The sequence below is a fragment of the Phragmites australis genome, chromosome 3 (genome assembly GCF_958298935.1).
Source record: "Phragmites australis chromosome 3, lpPhrAust1.1, whole genome shotgun sequence".
Classification (NCBI taxonomy): domain Eukaryota; kingdom Viridiplantae; phylum Streptophyta; class Magnoliopsida; order Poales; family Poaceae; genus Phragmites; species Phragmites australis.
In genome coordinates, this window is record NC_084923.1 from 48,439,991 (window position 1) to 48,460,737 (window position 20,747).

General features: G+C 48.2%; 2 protein-coding genes across 2 annotated transcripts; both read right to left on the reverse strand.

Annotated features, from left to right (window-relative positions):
- Positions 1 to 4,322: 4,322 nt before the first annotated feature.
- Positions 4,323 to 6,592, reverse strand: LOC133911289 (xylan O-acetyltransferase 14-like). Its single transcript, XM_062353486.1, has 4 exons — positions 5,891 to 6,592; positions 5,467 to 5,638; positions 5,173 to 5,369; positions 4,323 to 5,083 (listed from the first exon to the last, which is right to left on the reverse strand). The coding sequence occupies exons 1-4, from the start codon at positions 6,361 to 6,363 to the stop codon at positions 4,552 to 4,554; spliced, it is 1,374 nt and encodes a 457-aa protein (XP_062209470.1). The 5' UTR covers positions 6,364 to 6,592; the 3' UTR covers positions 4,323 to 4,551.
- A 9,967-nt stretch (positions 6,593 to 16,559) lies between these two features.
- Positions 16,560 to 20,079, reverse strand: LOC133913639 (probable xylan O-acetyltransferase 10). Its single transcript, XM_062356844.1, has 6 exons — positions 19,758 to 20,079; positions 19,442 to 19,665; positions 17,799 to 17,970; positions 17,494 to 17,693; positions 17,211 to 17,369; positions 16,560 to 17,124 (listed from the first exon to the last, which is right to left on the reverse strand). Exons 1-6 carry the CDS (start codon positions 19,821 to 19,823, stop codon positions 16,767 to 16,769), a joined length of 1,179 nt encoding a protein of 392 aa, XP_062212828.1. The 5' UTR covers positions 19,824 to 20,079; the 3' UTR covers positions 16,560 to 16,766.
- Positions 20,080 to 20,747: the final 668 nt, after the last annotated feature.

A 20,747-nucleotide genomic window follows, 5' to 3' on the forward strand; every position in this document is an offset into this window, starting at 1 on the left:
CTGGAACGTTGAGCCATACCTCGATTAAGAATGCAGGCTATGGCCACGGCATGCGTTTGCGAGCCTAGGTCTTGCATGGCATGGAGCGTCGTTATTGGGGCCTTGGGCTCTGACTGTGGCAACTTCGATGCGGCGTGGAGCAGCCAAACTGGCCAGGTTTACTGATTCCTATGGCTCCAGCTGGACCATCAACTTGCACCGTTCCGGTGGCGCACCAATAAATAAAATAAAAACAGTGATGTTGTTTCAAGTGCAAGCAATGGGTGGATTGCCTTGTAATCTAATCTGCCTTAATCTATTATTGCTACCTCCCCACTAAACACCTCGGACTCCAGAGCCGATGCTGTCTCGGTAACAGACGGTGTCTCACATCTAATGAACACTTATCCCTAGCAGATGCACTCAGGTCTCAAGGTCTTTTTATTTTAATTGTAAATTATAAAAAGTTGAATTGTGAAAATTACATTATAAAAGTTGAATTATACAATCTGTAAAAGTTGGCGAAAGATGAATTATTGAATTGTTACAATCTGAAGACTGGATTGTACAATTTAGCTTTTACAATCCAGCCTGTTTGTTTCAGCTTGCAAATTATGATCACAATATGCAAGTTGAAACAAACAAGTTCTCATTCAGGGACGGATCCACCGTGGGGCGAAGGGTTGTAGCGAATATGATCCTCTTAAGATATATATGTGATTTTAGTGATTAATAACAACATATTCAATAGTACTAACATATTTGTCAAGTACTTATATGCTAAGTAGGTCTCATGGATGCACACTTGAGAAATTCTAGCACTATATGGCTCAGAGAAACCCATGGTTAAGTTGAAGAGAAGATAGAACTCAAAAAAGTTTGAATTGGACGAGTTCTAGAAAAACTCTATATGTCAGATGGTCCGACACTTGAAGACTTGTACACGCCGGAAGATTTGTTCAAAAGCAGGACTTCAAGGTTGAACATATCGGATGGTCCGGCGATGAAGTGTTGTACACGTCGGAGTATTTTCAGAAGAAGAAATTCAAGGTTGTACACGTCGGATGGTCCGGCGTGCACACTGGATGCTTCGCCGGAGTAAAGTCCATAAGGTTTTTTGATGAGTAGAAAAAAGACTTGTACACGTCGGATTGTCCGATGCATATATAAGAGGCATCACCGGAGCAAAGTCTAGATGAATTCCTTTCGGTTTAGATGGATGAGGAGACATTCAAGCCACCAAAGATGGATGTATACACATCGAAGGATACACCGAAGGATTCAAGGTTTAAAACGGCTAGTTTTTGGAGGATAATCCGGTGTTTAAAGCCTGTGCACGCTGGATCATCTGGCGTTCACAAAAATATGACCGTTGGAGCAACGGCTAATTCGCAGGGTTGAGGTTATATATGCCCCCACTCGGTCATCTGACGGTACTGGAGTACAGAGAAGCTCACATAGAATTGAGGAGACATTCAAGAGACCAAAGTACTAAAAGTTATCATCCAAGATAATTAGCACAATATTAGAGAATGATTAGTGATATTCGGACCATAGAGAATTATTGCTAGGTATTGTTACTTAGAGAGGGGATCAATTAGTGATATCCTACCTTGTACCAAATGGTACATTGATGTCTTGTAGTTTTGGTGACTCGTCGGCACCATGAGCCTTAGTGGTTCAAGTTTGTCGACCTTTCGGTTTCGTGTGGAGTGGCGACAAGAAGCTTGTATGGGGACACGGAGACACTTGTCTTGGTGGCTCAAGGTCTGAAGTGAAGACGACGACAAGTGACTGAAAAGAGAAGCTTGTAGTTAGCCTTACCTTTGTGGCTTGGTGGTTCAACCTAGGTGGTTCAAGAGTCGTGACCGGGTGCCGATCAGGAGCAATAGTCTAGGTGGTTGCTCCAATATGGACTAGAGGTGACGTTTATGCCATCGATACCACGAGATAAAAATTATTTATGCCGAGTTTGCTCTCTCTACATTCTTGACATTTCCGCATTTACATACTTGCAAATTAGCTTTGCTTGTTTACCTTCCTAAAATAGTTTGTTAGGATTGGCTATAGGTTGCAAATCCTTTTGAGCAGTAGAGTAAACACATTAAATAAAACTAGAGTTTTTTATATACATAAAAATTGATATGAGTTTATCTCGTGAAGTTTTTGGAGCCGATCAGTTTTAAGTGTCAATTCAACCCCCCTCTTAGAACGTCACCGATCATTTTCAATTGGTATCATTTTTTTGAGCCGATTAGTTTTTTTTTTCAAATGGCATCCACATAACCCTTTTCTCATCAGTAGTGGTACTATTTAGATGGATCATAATTTATAAATTTTTCTCTATAGTGCTCTAACGTTTTTCCTTGAGTTCAATATGTGTTTGTAGTCTTTATGAGATTAAAAGGAAGAAATTTTGATGACCTAAGCAAGATGCTAGACTATTGACAAAGAGAGAAACATGATGCAAAAAGCGCGCAAAAGGAAAAGCATGATGCAAAGCAAGTAGCTCTTGCATGATTCAAAGGAGAAGTGTGATTGCATGATTCAAGGGCCCCTCTACCCCGGGCGAACTGAGTTCCTAAGCCTTCTCTTCAATTTTTTGGTATGGAAGAGAAAGAAGAAGAAAATAAAGATGAGAAAGAAGAAGAGCCTCTCCTAATCGCTGGCCTTGGATAGAGCTGGGACTTGGGCTGGGTCGGGCCAGCCTGGCCCGGCCCCTTTGGGGTTCGGGCTATTCGGGCTGTGCTAGGACGGCTCGAGGTGTTGTTCGTGCCGGGTAGGGCTGGCCCGAGTCACCTCCAGCTAGGCCTAGGCCCGGCCCAAAGGCACGACGGGCCTCATCGGGTCGGGTTGGTACGGGTCCAGTACCGTTTTGAACACATAAGATTTCTTGGTCGCTGTTGAGCTCATGTCTATTTGCCAGCTGTTGGATGGTATAACCACTGGGCTCGAGGATAGTGGAGTGGAGTATTGTATCTTTGACTAATATAAATACTGTTGTACCTGTAAACCATCACGAATTTATCAATTGGTTCTTTCAATGTCACCGTTTTGATAAGGGTTGGACCATGTCCACACACATGTGGGCTTGAACATTAAGGTGACAGGGGTTGGACCATCATGTTTGCACACATACGATCACCATGTCTGCACACATATGATCACCATTGTGCATCAGGCTATTTTTGTGCCGGGCCAGCTCAAGCACATCCCATATTTCGTGCTGGGCCGGGCCGCCCATCGTGCCTCATATCAAGGCCCGGCCCGACCCGTTAATCGTGCTGGACCAGCCCGGCCCATCTATACTCGTGACGGGTCGTGCTTGGGCTGGACCGGGTCGTGCCGTGCTTGGGCCAGCCCAAAAAACACGGTACAAAGTCCCAGCTCTAGCCCTGGATGGTCTCGTTGGATAGAGCGACGTACTGCCGATAAAAAATTCTAGTTGAAATAGTATTTGAAGTAAGGATGCAAAGCGTGATGGGCCGCGCCGCGAACCCGCTAGGCTGGCTTGCGCTGCAAGCCCACAAAGTGCCGTAAGTCAACCCACGTCGCTGAAGCAATCCATGAGGGCCTAGCTACGGGTAACTAGCGGTGTTGTAAGCCCGTGATACGATAGGACGACAACCCTCAACATGATAGAACGACGCGAGGGCTCCACAACACGAGTGAAGCTATGGTTGGCCGCGACGAGGTCATGTAGGGTGGCGAGGAACATGAAGAGAGCCCAAGTGACATGAGGACAGACACAAGCATGGCGAGCAACATGACGAAGAGCATCTACACCACCACCCATTAAGGCTGCAGGGCAGCTGCTCGTTGGGTGTCATCAAACGACAAGTGGGCCAGCGATAGCAGTAGCCAACTCACGGTGGCGGTGGAGGTGGCTTGCGGGCTGGCGCAAAGCCTGCAAAAACACTCGCATAGTGTGCGGGTTGCCGCATGCGTCCACATATGCCCATGCGACTGTTGCAAATGTGGGGTGGTCCGTCGCAACCCGCCTCACTTGCATCCTTAAAATTGAAACCAATAAATTGAATGCACACTGGAATTAGAATATTGAATTATTGTTTTAGGCCCAAAATTTTAGTCAATTGCTTCCCTTTTTCTCTCTGTTTTGCCTTTTTTTTAGAGAGGATGAATTTATGTGGGCTGGGCGGTAGGGAACATCGCTGGTTGCGATTTGCGACACTTCCGGTCCATTTGTCTGAGCAACCTTGAAGGCCCATGTGGCCCGTTTTTTATGAATTGTTTTGTGTTGCTACTTCCAAGATGAGGCATTACGGTCCTCTCTAAAAAAAGAGGAATTGCGGTGCTTTTATGTCACAAATCCACCCGCTCCAAGTGCACTTGCAGAACGAATAATCGAATATACGGTTGCATATACATTTTACAAATGATATTTGCAAAGTATAATATCCAAAATAAAAAGGAAAAAAGAAAAAGGAGTTGTAGAACCACTTCGGTTCACCTGAGTAGGAACATGGACAAACCACGCCATGGATTACGTGCGTGAATGCCTAACAATATAATGTGATGTCGTCACGTATGACGTAACGTACGAGTTCACTGTCACGACGACACGATGTGCGCGTAGAGGATCTGGTTCCAGACGTCGGGCACGCCGGGGAGGCACCAGTGGATGCAGTCGGCGTCGCTGCTGGGGTCGCGCGCCCGCGCATGCGCCTCCGTGTGCGGGTCCCACTGACGCCGGTGCACCGACGGGTGCGCGTCCTTGCGGTGCTCCGACAGCTGCGTCACGTTCAGCACCCGCACCGCCACGCCGCGCGCGCCCAGCCGCGCCACCTGCGCCTCCACGGCGCGCGCGAACGCCGGGTCCGTGTCCCGGCCGCGGTGCCCCTCCCCCGCGATCGGCTCCGTCTCGTTGTAGCACTGGTGGTTGCCGCTCCCGGCCTCCCATTCGTCGGAGTGGAGGTGCGTCGGCGACATGCTCATGAAGAAGAGCCGCGTCCGGGCGCGGTCCACGTGGAGCTCGAGCCACTCGGACCACGTCTTGGTTGCGAGCTCGAACGCGCGCAGGCTGTCGGTCACCTCGTACACTGCCCTGCGTGCGCCCTCCGCCGGCGCCTCAAACGACCCCCACCTGCATGCACCGCACGCACGCACGGTCAATGCCAACCTCGTCGATCATCACGCGCGGCTACTGATCCACAACTCAGGTACTGCACTCACAAGACTTTCATGGAGGGGCGGCGCCACCAGAGGTAGGAGTTGAAGACGAGCACGTCGGCGTCGGCCCAGCGCCTGGCGTGCTTAGCGATGGAGCCAGCGCTCACGATGCGGTCGGCGATCCGGTGGTGCACGGGGTGGTCAGAGTTCGACTCCACCAGCAGCGGCGACCAGTAGAAATCAACCGACGCGTTGTACTCCTGCAAAAATTGGTGATTTCAGTTGCTATATGCATGGTGCATGTACAGGTGATGCATGATCGGCTAATCATGTGTGCACAGTTGCACACGGACGTACATTGATCTTGAAGGAGACGAGCGATCCGTTGCCGCCCATGGACTTGTGGAGCGTCGGTGTGGCGGTGTCGATGAGGCAGACCATGGACACCCACTGGTTCCGGTTCAGCGAGTCGCCGACGAACGCCAGCCGCTTGTCGCGCAGCTTCCCCAACAGCTTCGCCGCGTCGAACCTAGTATTCATGCAGGCAGTTACATTACATACCTTCGTCGAGTTGTTAGGAAAAAAGTACGCTTCTACAGCTTCTACAAGAGCAGCTGAACGACTCGTTGAATCCCCTGTTTCTACCCTGTTTCTACAATGCACCAACTCCAAAACCATTTAGAAGCGATTTTCCAAATATTTATGCGCATTCATCACCAAAATTTGATTGCTTTTTGCGCGCCACAAGTCGTGCGACAAGCATATGCATGAATACACGTACCTAGGAAGGTCGCACCCGTGCGGCTGCCACCTCCAGTGCTGGTACTTGAGATCCGTCCTCCCGAACTTCTCGCATGACGACTGATCGGACATGAATTTGCACGCGCTCTCCTTGTACAGCGGGTACGCCGTGCCATCGTACACCCACCGGCCGGACGACATGTCGCAGTCGCTCAGATCACTCTGCCCGCCGTCGCCGGTGTCGTCGGCAGGAGGCACGGCCGTCGGCGCCTGCGGCTTGGCGCCGTTGCCGTTCTTGGTGGTGACGGAGACGGCGAGGACGACGAACAGCACGAGCACCAGCAGCACGAACGAGTTGAAGTGGCCCCGGAGGCTGATGCTGAAGCTGACGCCCCACACCGCCCTCGCGTGGGACTTCTTGGCCGCCTCCTCCGCCTGCCACGCGTCCTCGGAGTCCACACCGCCGGCGCCGGCCGTGCTCCGGCCCTTCCGCGGCGGGGTACTCCCGGTCATTTTGACGTGAAACTCGCTCCGACCTATCGCAGCTTACGTGCGCGATCAATCGATCGATCGGGCGACGTCGAGGGCCGGTTGCTGGCTAGCATGCACGCAGGATCAAATAGCTTGCATGGTGCAGCTCAGTGCAGCAGGTGTCATCTCACTTATGGTAAAAGGATCCTTTTAGGTGAGAGTTGTTGCCGCTAGCTTGACCTCGTTTTGGTGCACCTAAACTTGATCTAGGTATTCGTATCAAACTCTCATTTCTTCTCCAAATCATGGTGTTAAATTTATACTACTAGTAGTTTGCACTTTATATATATTACACTGGAGATGGAGAAGTGAGGAAGTGGTTCTGACCAATAGAGAGCAGGTGAAATGAATTGAAAGAGGCTTGACCCTGGTGCCTCAGGACAATTTGTTGATTACTACTGGAATTGTACTTGAAAAGTCATAACTTCCCCCATTGGCTTCTAAGCTAAGAAATAGTACAGGATTTAGGAGAAGTCTATGTGGAGCAGATGGGGTGTAATAACCAACATCATTTGGCGAGATTCCAACAAATGCCCTACAAAGTACTAGCCACATTGACTGATTAGACCGATAGCTGGGACAATTCGTTCACCACTTTAAATTTCGTTTACAGACCATATATATCACAGATCGGTTGCATGTTCATTTTGTCAAGCATACCCCAAAGCTGCGTCCTTCTCATCACAAGTCATTTAGATATAATTTGTTCAATAATTCCCATCTTTGATATTGCTAAACCTTCTGATGAATCAATTTGTTCGAACCACCGCTAATGAACCCATTGGTTAAACCTGAAAAATAAGAGGAAAATCAGAGCTATGCACTAGATTCTGTTCCAGTGCAAATAAAATGCATTGTCTTCTCCGAGTGTACTTCTTTGAACAGTGACATATCCGTCAGGCCGTTCTTGGAACAGGGTACTTGTCATTACCTGTAGAGCGAGATTTCAGCCAATAGGCCCTGTCTCAACTCCTGGAGTAACAGCTGTAGCATTGCTCTGTACAAAGCCTACAGTTATAAAAGAAGATACAACTGATACTTATGTCAGTCCAAATCTCTCACTGGACAATAATAAAGGAAGCACAACAACTAGGCTAGTCAAGTTTTGACAGCAGAGCTGAAACTCAAATCATACTGATATCTGCCGTCCCTTCTAAGATTTTGGTGGAAAATTTGGTGAGCACAAAAGCTTGGAAGAAGGCTTTTCGTTATTGATATCATTTTCTGAACCATCAACTGCTGTGTACATCACGAGTGGAAGACCTGTTCAGGTGATGTTAACACCCATAGCCTGCCCAATTCTTAGTGTCTGCTGAAGTTGCGTTTAGGAACAGAGAGAATAGCCCAGCTCCAGCTCCCATTCTCCAGAATCTGAGACATGGAAAAAGAACTGAAGCTTCAGAGTCTTAAAAACTCCCAAAAAATTCAATCCTGACAACAATGGACTGATTGACTGAACACTCAACGCAAACAAGCCAGCCATCTCTCAGCAAAAGAACCAGTTCATGGCACGGACGTTGGTTGCGCTGTACAGTCACTGGATCTCGCGGCCACGCGTTTGAGTGCCGGCGGTTTGGGGATGGCGAAACGCGCGAGTTCTCTGGCCGGTGGGGCATGGAGTCGGGCTGGTTTGAGCAGAGGCGGGTTCGCGGTGGCCGGAGCTGCCATGGCCGTGGTGAGGACGTGCGAAGTCTCTTAATTTGAGAGAAAAATACACACCGAAGAATCGGAGTAAGATTTTTTGGTCAACTACATGAGTTCTCAGATAATTACGCTAGCCAGTAGTAATACGTTCTTCATTAATTCACGATAGATATAACTGTTTCGGTATATGAATATGACTCACGTCACCTTAATGCGTAGTTGGCAACAGGAACATAAACAACAAATACAAAAATTGTGTTTCATAGAAAAACGGAAATGTCTCCAGCCACTCGATATTAAGTCCCTTTCTTCTTAGCCGTCTGATGATACGCCTTTAACTTTCATTCTTGTCGTCATCTCTAACTCTATTTCTTAAACTTCAGACAGAACTCTGAATCTTGAGATCCTAACAACGCCTCCCCTTTAGCTAGTAGCTTGCCCTCAAGGTGCAAAGGAAGGAAAAACCTTACGTATGAAAGGGACGTCCTCCCAAATAGCATCTTCTGCAGAAAGGTTGAGCCACTAAATGAGCCATGGGCTCCTCTATTCTTAGAACAACTCTTCGGTACAGTACATCAACCAGTTTAATTTTTAGCTTGCCATTTTCTCCCACCAGAGGAACACCTGATAATGGAATGGCCTTCCTTCCCACATCCTTTTTCAGTTTACTCACGTGGAAGACAGGATGTATAGCTACATCTTTGGGCAATAAAAGTTTATAAACCACCTGTTATCTTCTCCAAAACTTTGAAGGGGCCATAATACTTGGATCTGAGTTTTAAAAAACCTCTTAACCCCAGAGCATTCTACCTATATGGTTGTACTTTCATGTAAACCATATCACCAATTTGAAAGGTTCTTTCACTTCTTTTCTTATCAGCAAACTTCTTGATTATTTCTTGTGCTTCAATAAGATTTCTCTTGAGTTCGCTCAGCATCTCTTTTTTTGTGTGATAGTGATATTGGCCTCTTCAAAGATATTGCAAGGAATGGAAAATTCACAAATTTGTGGAGGAGGATAACCATACAAAGCTTGAAAGGGTGTAGATTTGAGAGAGGTGTGATAGGTGGTATTATACCACCATTCAGCTATTGGTAGCCACACATACCAGACCTTAGGCTCTTTGAAAACAATATCCTCAAATAGGATTGCAAGCATTGATTTATTCGCTCAGTTTGACCATTGGTTTGTGGATGATGAGTTGTATTAAATCTCAAATCAAAGTTCACACATTGAAATATTTCTTTTAAGAGTTTACTTGTAAAAATTATATCCCTGTCACTCATGATTGAAAGAGGTACTCCATGCAATTTGAAGACCTGATCCAAAAATAATTGGACTACTTGCTACATTTCACGACCCAAATTCTTAATCACGTAATTAATCATAATCATGCTTTTGAAGTATTATGTTTAATTTTTGCGTAATTCGAAATGTTAATGCATTCGTATGAAATCATTTGGATGAGAAAAAGAAATAAGGAAGAGAAAAAAATTAATTTCGCAGCGAAAATGGACACCTTTCACTTACATGTAGGCCCCACATGTGGCCCCACCCTCCAACTACTTAAATGGGCAGCCCACCTACTCTCTCTCTCTCTCTCCCACCTGCTCCCATCACTCTCACGTGCAGCAGCAGCTGGAGCTTCCCCCTCCCACTCAAAAGCTCTCACTCCCTCTCTCCATTTCTTCTCAAATCCGAGCTCTAGAGAAGGATTGAAGGTATGCATGTGGTACCATTGCATTCTAGACCTCATAAGTTACTCATCCATCCAATTCATTTTCATTTTCTCGAAAGATTCGAGCCGGATTTGATATCTTTTGGTATTCATGGTTGAAGCACAAGAAACACTGAAGTTCTTCGATTTCCCTCCATTTCCTCCACTCCTCAACGGTCACCCAGCTCCACAAGCATCTTGAGTAAGTCTCTTAGGCTCCCCATGGCAAGAATTCGTGGTTTGTTTAGTCGATTTCGAGTTTTAGCAAAGTTCATGAGTTTTTGAGGTTTTGAACCAAAATGAGGATTTAGATGAGATTTGATTTAGGAATTGAGTTGCTAGGTGGTTAGTTGAGTTCTAAAATCTCTATACTCTCTCAAACATATCCCCCTTTGGAGTGGAAAAGATAAAAAAATCGATTTGGCAAAGTTTTCCTTCAAATAAGAGCAGTTCTGGAAAGTCCGGAACCTCCGAAAAATTGTCCGGAAGTTCCGCAGTCCGGAACCTCCGCAGAAAAGTGCAGATAGTCTGCAAAAGTGCGAAGGTTCTGCAGAAAAGTACGGAGGGTCCGCAATTACTATTTATCAGGCGCGTTGAGGCTTGTAAAATTCATAATTAATTCATCCGAACTCCAAACGACGTGAGACCAGTTTCGGCTTGTTTAGGTCACTGTCGGTGACATGGCAACCAGGAGTCCTCGAGTCCCGAGGCCAGGACAGTAGAATGCCACGTGGCACCCTCCCTCGGGGTTTATCTCCCCGAGGCCCGAGAAGACTAAGTTCTGGGAGAGGGTGCTCGGGGCCATGCACAGTGGTCCCCGAGTACCCGAGTTCTCCGATGATCCGAGAAGACCAAGTCCCGATAGAGGGTGCTCGGGGCCATAAACAGTGGTCCCCGAGCACCTGAGTTCCCCAATGACAAGAGAAGCCAGTTCCGGGAGAGGGTACTCGGGGCCATGAACAGTGACCTCGAGCACCCAAGTTCCCCGAGGACCCGAGCAGTCAAGTTCCGGGAGAGGGTGCTCGGGGCCGTGAACAGTGGTCCCTAAGCACCCGAGTTCCCAGAGGACCAAGAAAGGGCATATCCGGGAGAGAGTGCTCGGGGCTGTGAACAGTAGTCCCAGAGCACTCACCGTTCCCCGAGGGCCCGAGAAGTCCTTCGTCGGTGGCCCCCACAGGGGCTCAACGGTGAGGTGTCAACTGGTGAGAGGCTCAATGCCGCATTTAAGATGGCGCGTGGATTGTCATTTCCAACCACTCCTCCCACGCTTGCTGTCAGTCCCAGCCACGTTCTGGCAGTGAGGCGTGGGGACATTTAATGCGTGGGTCCCATCGCACGTCATCCGGCCGTCTCGGGATAACGCCGCAGGGCTCGGGGTGCGACGTCTGCTGCTCTGCTGTGTCAGACTCGCTCTGACTGGGCGGGCACGCGGGGCTGCTCGGTGGCTGTCGGGCGGGCCCTCCCCGCTACACCCGCTGAAAAGCGGAATGATGACGATGAAGACCGAACGGGGGTGCGGTTTCAACTCTCCCCTTCACCTCAAGTTGTAGCCCATGATGGTTACATTCCATTTATGGCGCCTTGAAACTTGCACCAATCCTTTCTGGGCACGCCACCCGCCCCCGCTGGGTATAAAAGAGGGGCGGGCTCCCCGGAGAAGAAAAAAGAGCCTCAAGAACACGGCGAACTGAGATCGGACAGAGCACATCCGACGAACTCTGGACGACGACGGAAGAAGCATGAAGCTCTAGACTTAGACAAACATTCTTGTAACACAGCAGATCCCCAGAGAGATATTCTCAGAGCATTTATAGCATACACACAGGAGTAGGGTGTTACGCTCAGTGCGACCCGAACCTGTCTAAAAATCCCCTGAGCATTTACTTCCTCCGGTATCCGATCATCTACTCCACCTGCATCTTATTTACTCTAATTTATTTCATGTACGAGGCGGATTCAGAATCATCCTCCGACCAAATCTCAAAAGGGTCCCTTCGGATCCCTGCTTGAGGAGTTCACCCTCCGACAGTCACGGTTAGTTGTTGCCATATCCTAAAATTATGAAACCACTTTTGTTAGCCTTGTATTAACATGCTCTACACATTAAAAATACTATGATCCATGAGATGAGTGTTTGAATTCCGTTGGTTAATGAAATACGCACTGAGATTTAATGAGTTATTGAAATAGTTTCAATCTTTAACATTGCATAATTAATTGAATCTAAACCCCTTATACAGTGTATGACCATGTTTAGATAAAGTGTGTTTAGTGTTCAAGTTGAATCAATCAACGAATCGGCGAAAACACATTTCCTGTCAATGTCCGAAGTGTCCGGACAAAGTCCGAAGGGTCCGCACATGTTCGGAGTATCAGAGAATTCTCCGGATAGTTCGGAGTTTGCTTGAGTGCGCAAATGTCCGGATGTTTCGCAGAATTTTGCGAATAGTCCGCATATGTCCGGAGGTTCCGGAGGTTCAGCACTTTCAGTAACTTTTCAAATGGGTTTGAGTCCTAATTTTGTTCTAATTCGCATGTTTGCTCTTTTAACATGTTTTACGCATCATATGGCATGCATTGTTGCATTTCATCCATACTAATGTCATTGCACGTGTTATTCTTTTTAGAGAACGTCGAACCGGTTTTCTAGGAGAGTGAAGGAGATCTACCTGAACAGCAAGGCAAACAACTAGGCATATTGATCCCTCTTGTGTAATTGGATAAGTCTAAAATTGATCAATTATGCTTATGTATGTATGCATGTTTAGTGAGTCAGTATCGGGTACCAATGGGTAGAACCTATGCCGATTGCATTCTTCTACTTTGAATACTTATGTATTTACATTCCTTGTAGCCGTGAGGTGTTGTCAATGTTTAGATATGAGTTCGACTTATATGCTTAGCCATGCTTAGGTCATTCGGTAGAAGTCGAACGACGGCTCATCCCATTGTTCGCGAGCATAGGATCTTCTTATGGTTACGCACACTCATTAAGGTTGGGATGGTTGTATGAGTGGTGAGTATGAGACGAGATGTGGGCGGTGCTAGGATGATGTTTTGTCTTGCCCAGATGTGGAGTTCCCCTAGGTAAGCCGGTAGAGGAAGACCGGACACCGTAGACCGCTTGCATCGTTTAAGGCTGATCGTCGGGGTAATTGACTTTAGCACTTACCTTACTCACCACATATCGATCTAATGGTAAGGCAAGCCGAATACCTTCGCAGCTGTGGCTTTGTGGGGCCTGAACAACGACGGTGTGAGCGGGCGGGCTTGTAAGCGGTATAGTTTGCTCTAGGAGTAGTTCTGGTACCGCCACGCCGAGCGTTGCTTCGCACACGGTTGGGGCTGGTTGGGAAAGGTTATCACAGGTACCCCCTTGTATGCACTTTAGCGGGTGGCACAAGTCGTATGGTCCTCGTGTCGTGTGGGTCCAGGAGTATCCTCCTGCAGGGTGTATAAGCAGTTCGAACTGCCGCGCTCTCGGTGGCACACTTTTGGGTGGAGCCTAAGGGCATATGGTTTCATCTAGCTTTTGGTGTTGATAGGTGTTACTTTTTCGCTGCATTGTTTCTCTAATATTTTGTTGTAACATATTGTAAATTTTTGAATGCTCAAGAACTTGTAATAGAATTTAGTTACTCGTTCTTTCTTAAGCTTTATTGTGATGCTATATGTTAGGCACAAGACACGTGTTGAGACTATTGGAATTAATCATCGTGATCATGATTAAGTAAACAATAATCCTAAAATTAATTAAAATACTATTTAGATGATTCCTTATACGTCACCACCGCAACAATATCTAGCCTTAGCTATCGGAATTTTACACGCGTACAATGCCGTGCAACCCTCACTTCTGTGGACCTTCTGCCAAGCTTGATCGCCGAGGATTCTTGGGTCTAATACCCATTGACAATCCTTTGAATTTCAGAGATAACCCAGACTGAAGATTGAAGTAAGATTTTTTTGTCAACTACAAGAAATTAAGCAAGAACAAGAGAAATCACATGATCCCAGATAATTACGCTAGCTAGTAGTAATATGTTCTTCATTAATTCACGACAGCCACGGCTATTTCGATACATCAATACAACTCATGCCACCCTAATATATAGACGACAACTCAAATACATAAATAGCGAATACAAAAACTATGTTTCAATAGAAAAACAGAAATGTCTCCAGCCGATCGATATTAAGTCTTTTTTCTCTTAGCCGTTCGATGATATGCCTTTAACTTTCACCCTTGCCACCATCTTCAACTCTATTTCTTAGACTTCAGACAGAACTCTGAATCTTCAGGTCCTGATAGATGTTTCAGCGGCGGTCAACGGGGCTGGAGGTTCTTGACTCATGCGATCCGTACCTCAATCTGGGCCGCAAGTTGCCTTTTTTCATAAAACATCCTAAAATGGATCGTAGTTAATAATCACGATCCATATTTTTGCATAAGCCTCCTCAAATCGGATCGTCATTAATAGTCGCGATGCTTAAACCCTCATAAAGAATCGGGATCCAAATTATTTCATAAACCCCCCTACATCGACCTGATTTATTATAAACTAGTCCCTCCGTTGCTCCTACCGTCCTCCCTCCTGTCCGGCGATGGCGACGGCCGCCTCGTCGTCGCGAATGGACATCCGCTCCTCTTCCGGTCTCCCCTATTCCCCTCCGGATCCCCCCTTCCGTGCCCGTTCTTGCTCCGCCACCGCGTCCCTCCTCCCGCTGTCCGCTACTACGACGCTATCGCGCTGTTCAATTACAGGCGCTAGTGCGTAACCTCCCGGTGCCATTGGCGAAGCGGTGGTCGGGCGCTTGGTTGGAGTGGGCGTGCTCAACTCTGCGGGGGATGAATGAAGTAGAGGGTGGCAGGCCGGCGCGTGTTCCATCTTCATCCATGGGCATTGGATGTCAAGGCCAGCGGGCCGGGGCGGCCGTCCTCGTCGTCGTTCTCTTCGCCGTTGTCACGTCCTCCGTCTCTCGCGCCGCGGGCGGCCTCGCCGTCTGCGTTCTGTTCAGAGCTGATTCAGATATTGGCACGCTCTATCGTCTGTGTTCGTGTTCCGTCGAATGCTCAGTACACCTGCATGTCTGATTGGTCTCGTTTTAGCAGGAAGATTTCTGTTGCAAAGAATGGTATCTGCCCAAAGCAAATCTTGGCTTGTTTTTGACTTATTTTTGTTCCTTACTTGTCTATTTGATGTAACAGGTGATTACTGCTGTCAACTGAATTATCTGCAAAACAACGAGATATCGTTCAGTAGCCCAGTATATTCGTCTCCACACTTGGAGTATAAGGAAATGTAGGAAGCACAACAACTAGGCTAGTCAGGTTTGACAGCCGAACTGAAACTCAAATCACAATGATATCTGCTGTCCCTTGACTCCCTTCTAAAGATTAAGGTAAAAAAACTTGCTGAGCTCAAAAGTTTGGAAGAGATCCTTTCGCTGTTCATATCATTTCCTGTACTGTCCGCAGTCTGCACATCACGAAAAGCGATGCTGACCATTAGACCTGCATGCATAGTTGTTCGTGTCTGCTGAAGCTGCCTTCGCCCTGGAACACAGAGTGGCCCAGCACCCAACTGAAGCTTCAGACTCCTTTGTCGTCAGAACGAAATCGATTAGGTGCGTGCAGTGTATCAAAGCATATTTTTGACGGGGAGAACATTAGACTTGAGGTTTTGAAAAGGAGTCCATTTGAAGCAGAATACTTTACATGATCATGTCAGAAGATCGACCGAAGCTCAACCAAATTGAGCATCTTGGTTGATAAGACATTACAGCCTGCAGGACAGGAGGGTCGACTTCCTACCACGAACTGACCAGGAGGTGTTCTCGCCTTGCGCAATGAAGATTTAATCGATAAAAAACAGCCTCGCCCCCGCCCTCGGTGGTCCTCCATCACTCAGGCCGTGGCACCCCTACCGCCTTTCCTCACCGCCCACCTTCCGTCACCACCGCAAGGCCGCTTGTCACCCACGACCATTTCTCTAGAGCCCATCGGCCAGAGGACCCCACCCGAATGGCCGAACCCCTAACCCTAAACCTAACCGGCGGCGGGGCGCAGAGTTGCGAGGATGAAGAAGATGCCATGTTTTGCACAGGGAAGCGGGCAATTGCTCAGCCATGGCAGGACGCGGGAGCTCCTCGCGTGCCACGTTTCGCACAGAGAGATGCTCGGCGGAGTCGGCTGGGGCAACGTGTCGTGCAGCGGGAGGTTCCCTCGGAGAGGTTAGCCTCTAAATAAGGTTTCGTTGCAAGGTCATTTGTGTCCAAATTTGCAAAGCATACCGGCGAGCCGGCCCTACCTAGTGGGCTAGACCGCCCGTAGTATAACTTGTCTGATTAGGCCCATAAATTTTTTTAGTCCAGCCCATGCTGGCCTCGAGTTTCCTGCAGTATTATCTGTGGGAGCCTTTCTAATTTAAGTCCATGAAAAGATAGGAAAACAAATTCTACACACTTCTTTATGATTAGCGCCAGTTACAAGGAGCTCAAAGCGGTGCATTTCATCCACAAATGAAAATTTATCATGTATATTTATTACTTGACATATATAATTAGTGTTGAGCAGATCTCGTCCATCAATTCATGCGGTGTTGCAGGAGGAGCTGTCTGCAGCACCACTGCATGAGATTTTTTTCGATAAGACAATTCGATTCCAGGGGTCCAATCACGATCAGACCGGAGAAGGAACGGTTGCATGCGTTCATCTCCTCTGCAAGTTCAGTTGGTTACAAGTAGGTTTTTCTTTCTTTCTGAATTCGTTCTTTCCTGCATTCAACAAAATAGCCTCATTACGTGGACCAGAAATAAAAGGGGAAAAAAGAGAGAGAAAAGAAAAGCTGATTACATCCACGGCCACCCCCAGGTTTTTGTTCCCTGAAAAACTAATCAAGCGCAAGGCGCATGCATGTACAGCACTGGCACGATGTTTGATTTTTAATCTACATTTCTTGCTCCCGCGATCGATGTCACTTGGGCTAGCCCCTTCCGATGCGAAGTGTATGTGCGCATGGATCAGATGACCAGATCGTTGCTGGGGAAGAAGAGCTTCCAGTAGAGCAGCTCGTTCCAGGTGTCCGGCACCCCGGGGAGGCACCAGTGCGTGCAGTCGGCGTAGCTCCTGGGGTCGGCGCGCTGCTCCGGCGTCGGCTGCGCCCACTGCTTCTTGTAGATCTGCGTGTGCGCGTCCCTGCGGTACTCGGACAGCTGCGTGATGTTCACCACCCCGACCGGCACCCGCGACGTGGCCAGCACCTCGTTGGTGACCCGCAGCATCGCCCTGCTCGTGCTGCCCCAGTACGACGCGTCGCTGATCGGCGACGTCTGGTTGTAGCAGTTGCCGCCCTCCGCCTCGTCGCCCCACTCCCTGCTACTGTTAGCAAGTTGCAGATGTTGCATGTTAGTTAAGCTCCTGTGAGGTGAATGGATTGGAGCTTGAGAGTGAGATTGGGAGCTGACTTTGTGTGGGTTGGCGAGGCGGTGACGAAGAACACCCGCGAGTTCTTGGGATCCACGTTGTGCTCCAGCCACCGGACCACCTGGTACAACACCAGCTTGTACGCCTCCTCTGCTTCCATCTCCACGATGTCCTTGCTCATGTCGTTGTCGGCGCCCCTCCTGGAATCAATCATCATCAGTTCATCACATGCATAGAGTTCTCTTCAGACTTGAGATCAAAGCTCATTCTGATGGATTTTGTGGCTATCGTTGGTCAGGTGTAGCTTTGGATGGAGATGCGTACAGGATCTGGATCTTCTCCCCGGTCATCCACCAGAGGTAGGAGTTGAACACCAGGATATCGGCGCCCTTCCAGAACCTCGAGTGCTTGTCCATGGGCGCGCCCCGGATGATCAGGTCGTCGATGCGGTGCATCACGGCGTCGTCGGAGTTGGACTCGGCGAGCAGCGGCGCCCAGTAGAACTCGATCGTAGCGTCGTAGTCCTAGGACAATGCAAGATCAGTAAGCAATGACCCATCACTAATTATTGGCAGCAAAGGATCAGCACAGAGAAGAGAGTGTCAGAAGCAGCAGTAGCTCGTAGATACCTTGGCTCTGAAGATGCTGAGGGAGTCGACGGTCTCGAACGACATGGACACGTCGGGGATGGCGCGGTGGAGGAGGCAGAGCAGGGAGACGTACTGCCCGCGGTTCAGCGTGTCCCCGACGAACAGCATCCGCTTGCCGCGCAGCATCTCCAGCATCAGGGTCGCGTTGAAGCTGCAACACATCATTTTTCAGTATGTAATCGAAAGTTTCAGTGGACTCAAAACGATTTTTCAGAACATACAGAGATGCGACGTATTTGAAAGGTTGGAGCCAAATCCAAATGCTACCCTAATACAAAAATTTTGTGTTTGAATTGCCAAACTAAATTCAAACTCTACTATACTAGTCTGTTCGAATCCAATCGAACGAATCGAATTCAATTCCCGTAGCCAAACCGGCTCTAAGTGTTAGTATCTGTTCTCATGTAATCTGCAACAAAGAATGTTTGTCCGTTTGGCCCTTTTGTCGGTGCTCCAACAGCAAAATGCAACAACCGAAGTCCACTTCATGATGCTAAGGATGCGATACTTGGTTCCACTCTCGTTCAATTTAATAATTAGTTAGTTAATTGAATTGAACTAAAGTAAATATACAAATACTTATGGATCGCTACACGCGCATCCCTACATGATGCTTGACCTCACACCTAATTAATCCTTGGCTCCTTGCCACTTATGAGTTAGGACCACGAGCAACCACGTTTTGTACTCTACTGTTCTACTGAAACGTTCCGTTTTTAAAACCCAACCTCCTGGAGAGTGAATCAGTCACGGATCCTGCTCCAAATGAGTCATGTGTTAATGGGCTCACGATTTGCCACCACCCTTCCTGGTGATAGTCAGTCTATACACTGCATAATAAGAAAGGGATGGTGCACAAAGACACAAACATGCATGGTCCTCTCTGTCCGCCTACTAAGATCATGTATGATTCATCAATGTTTATGGACCACGTTCAGTTGTAAAGTTGAACTGAAAACTACGATCATGCTCTACTGCAATCGAGTATGAGTATGACCACGTAGTTAAACAACGGTTGTTGTACTACTGTAGGTTCTAGTTATAGTTACAATACTTTTTTTTTACTGATCCTACTATGGTTTTTCTGTTACAGCTAAAAAAAAAGTCGCCGCACTAGTAAACATACAGTCAATCTATCTCTATGCAGCGACTTGTTCTCCTTCCATTCAATAACGCTTTGAAATGCCCAAACCTATATTTGGTTGCTATACTATCTAGTGGCACGATGCTCCGTTTTAATGTTACTCAGGCCACGTATCCGTAGATGAGATGTCACGATATATATGTGATGATTTCATCATCCTCAAAGCTTGAAGGAGATGAACCCTTAGGTTGCTTGCTAGCTCCGTCACCATGTTTTGTCTCGGTTTCTTGCGAGTTACTACAGTCTACCAGAGCTCCGTCACTGAAAGCAGGAGTGTAACTCCTCACCATGTTTTGTCACGGTTTCTTGCGAGTTACTGCAGTCTAGCAGAGCAAAGCAGGGCCACGGTGTCTGCGTTTTCTCGCGAAAAAGAAGCACAGGATTCTTGCTACCAGCTCACGCAACATTGCTCACCGACGCAATGCAATCGAGAGAGACGGCCAGCGGCTGGCGCCGGGGGGAGGGTTCGTAATCGTACCTGGGTAGCGAGCATCCGCGCGGCTGCCATCGCCAGTGCTGGTAGGCCTTGTCGGGGCGGCCGTGCGCCTGGCACGTCAGCTGCGGCTGGATGTATGGGCACTCCCACTCCTGGTACCACGGCCGCGCCGCCTCGTCGTGCACCCACTCCCCCTGCCCGATGTCGCACCCCGCCGGCGCCGCGCCCACCGCGAACGGCATCGGCCCCGCCGCCTCGCCGCCGCCCTGCACAATCACAATGGCGCCATCACAATCCAAGGCTAGCCCGTGCCGCCACGGCTTTGGAGCTCTGAAACCCCGTGTGTGCAGGGGCGTACCTGACCGGCGGCGCTGAGGAACGGCGCCGCGGCGGCTAAGAGCGCCAGCGCGGCGAGGAGCTTCATTGCTGCGCGCGACCCTGGTGGCTTGCTGGCTCAGTGGCTTCGGTTCAGAGTGACGCGACGGGGCACATTGGGATCTGGGTGCCGGAGCTAGGAGCTAGCTATCAGTGACCGAACCGCACTCATTGAGCAGATATAGTGCGGGGGGCACGGACAGGGGTCCAACTCCAGCTCCCTTGGCCGCTCTCACTTAACAACCGCGCGCGTCGTCGGCAGGACGACATCGAGGAGCTTTTGTCAATGGCGATTTTATTGGGAAAATCTTGTCGATGCTTGTACTGTACGGCCGGTGAGATTTATTTACCTGGTTAGTTAGGGGAGGAGGGGCCGATAGGTGCTTATAAAATTCTTTGGTTGGGATTTCGTTTGATGGAATTCGGGTGGATTGGTGCTGCACAGGACTTATCTGGATTCAGTTACGCTTCTCTTTTTTATGTGTTCCTGTTGTGCACGAATTTCTTGAGATTTGGAACTCCTTAAGATTTGCTCCTCGACGTGTTAACAACTCACTGTCAGTCTACAGTCTAGCTCTTGTTCTTCTTGTTGGTTTTTTCTAAGAAGTGCAATTGATTTATGGTAAAAGACTCGGTCGATATAATAGGTAATGCAGCGTATTGCTTCTGTTAAAAGAAACTCTTCTAGGTGAGGTCTCCTGGTCGTTTACTTCAGAGTAGATCATAACATTTGGTGCACCTAAATTCTGCGTTATCCGGTGATAGCCATAGACATGCTAAAGTGACAAACCAAACAAGAGCAGAGGGGCATGTTTACTGAATTTTTGCACAGGTGCATGATGAAAGCAACACGAGAAAAGCAAGAACTTGCACAAAAAAAGACGCGAATTTCTTGTAGCTTGCAAGCAAAGTTTCTGAAGAAAACAGCGTTTAAAAGGTATACGGAGCACGTGGCCATTTGCCGTTTGGTGAG

Bases quoted from the DNA above. Each gene is read 5' to 3' on its own strand.
- LOC133911289 (XM_062353486.1), bottom strand. From the start codon at position 6,363: ATGACCGGGAGTACCCCGCCGCGGAAGGGCCGGAGCACGGCCGGCGCC. The intron at 5,370-5,466 runs GTACGTCCGTGT...CAATTTTTGCAG, and splicing joins TCGTCTCCTTCAAGATCAAT to GAGTACAACGCGTCGGTTGA. The intron at 5,084-5,172 runs GTGAGTGCAGTA...CGGTGCATGCAG, and splicing joins CGCCCCTCCATGAAAGTCTT to GTGGGGGTCGTTTGAGGCGC.
- LOC133913639 (XM_062356844.1), bottom strand. From the start codon at position 19,823: ATGAAGCTCCTCGCCGCGCTGGCGCTCTTAGCCGCCGCGGCGCCGTTC. The intron at 17,971-19,441 runs GTACGATTACGA...GATGTGTTGCAG, and splicing joins CGCGGATGCTCGCTACCCAG to CTTCAACGCGACCCTGATGC. The intron at 17,125-17,210 runs GTCAGCTCCCAA...ACTTGCTAACAG, and splicing joins GCCTCGCCAACCCACACAAA to TAGCAGGGAGTGGGGCGACG.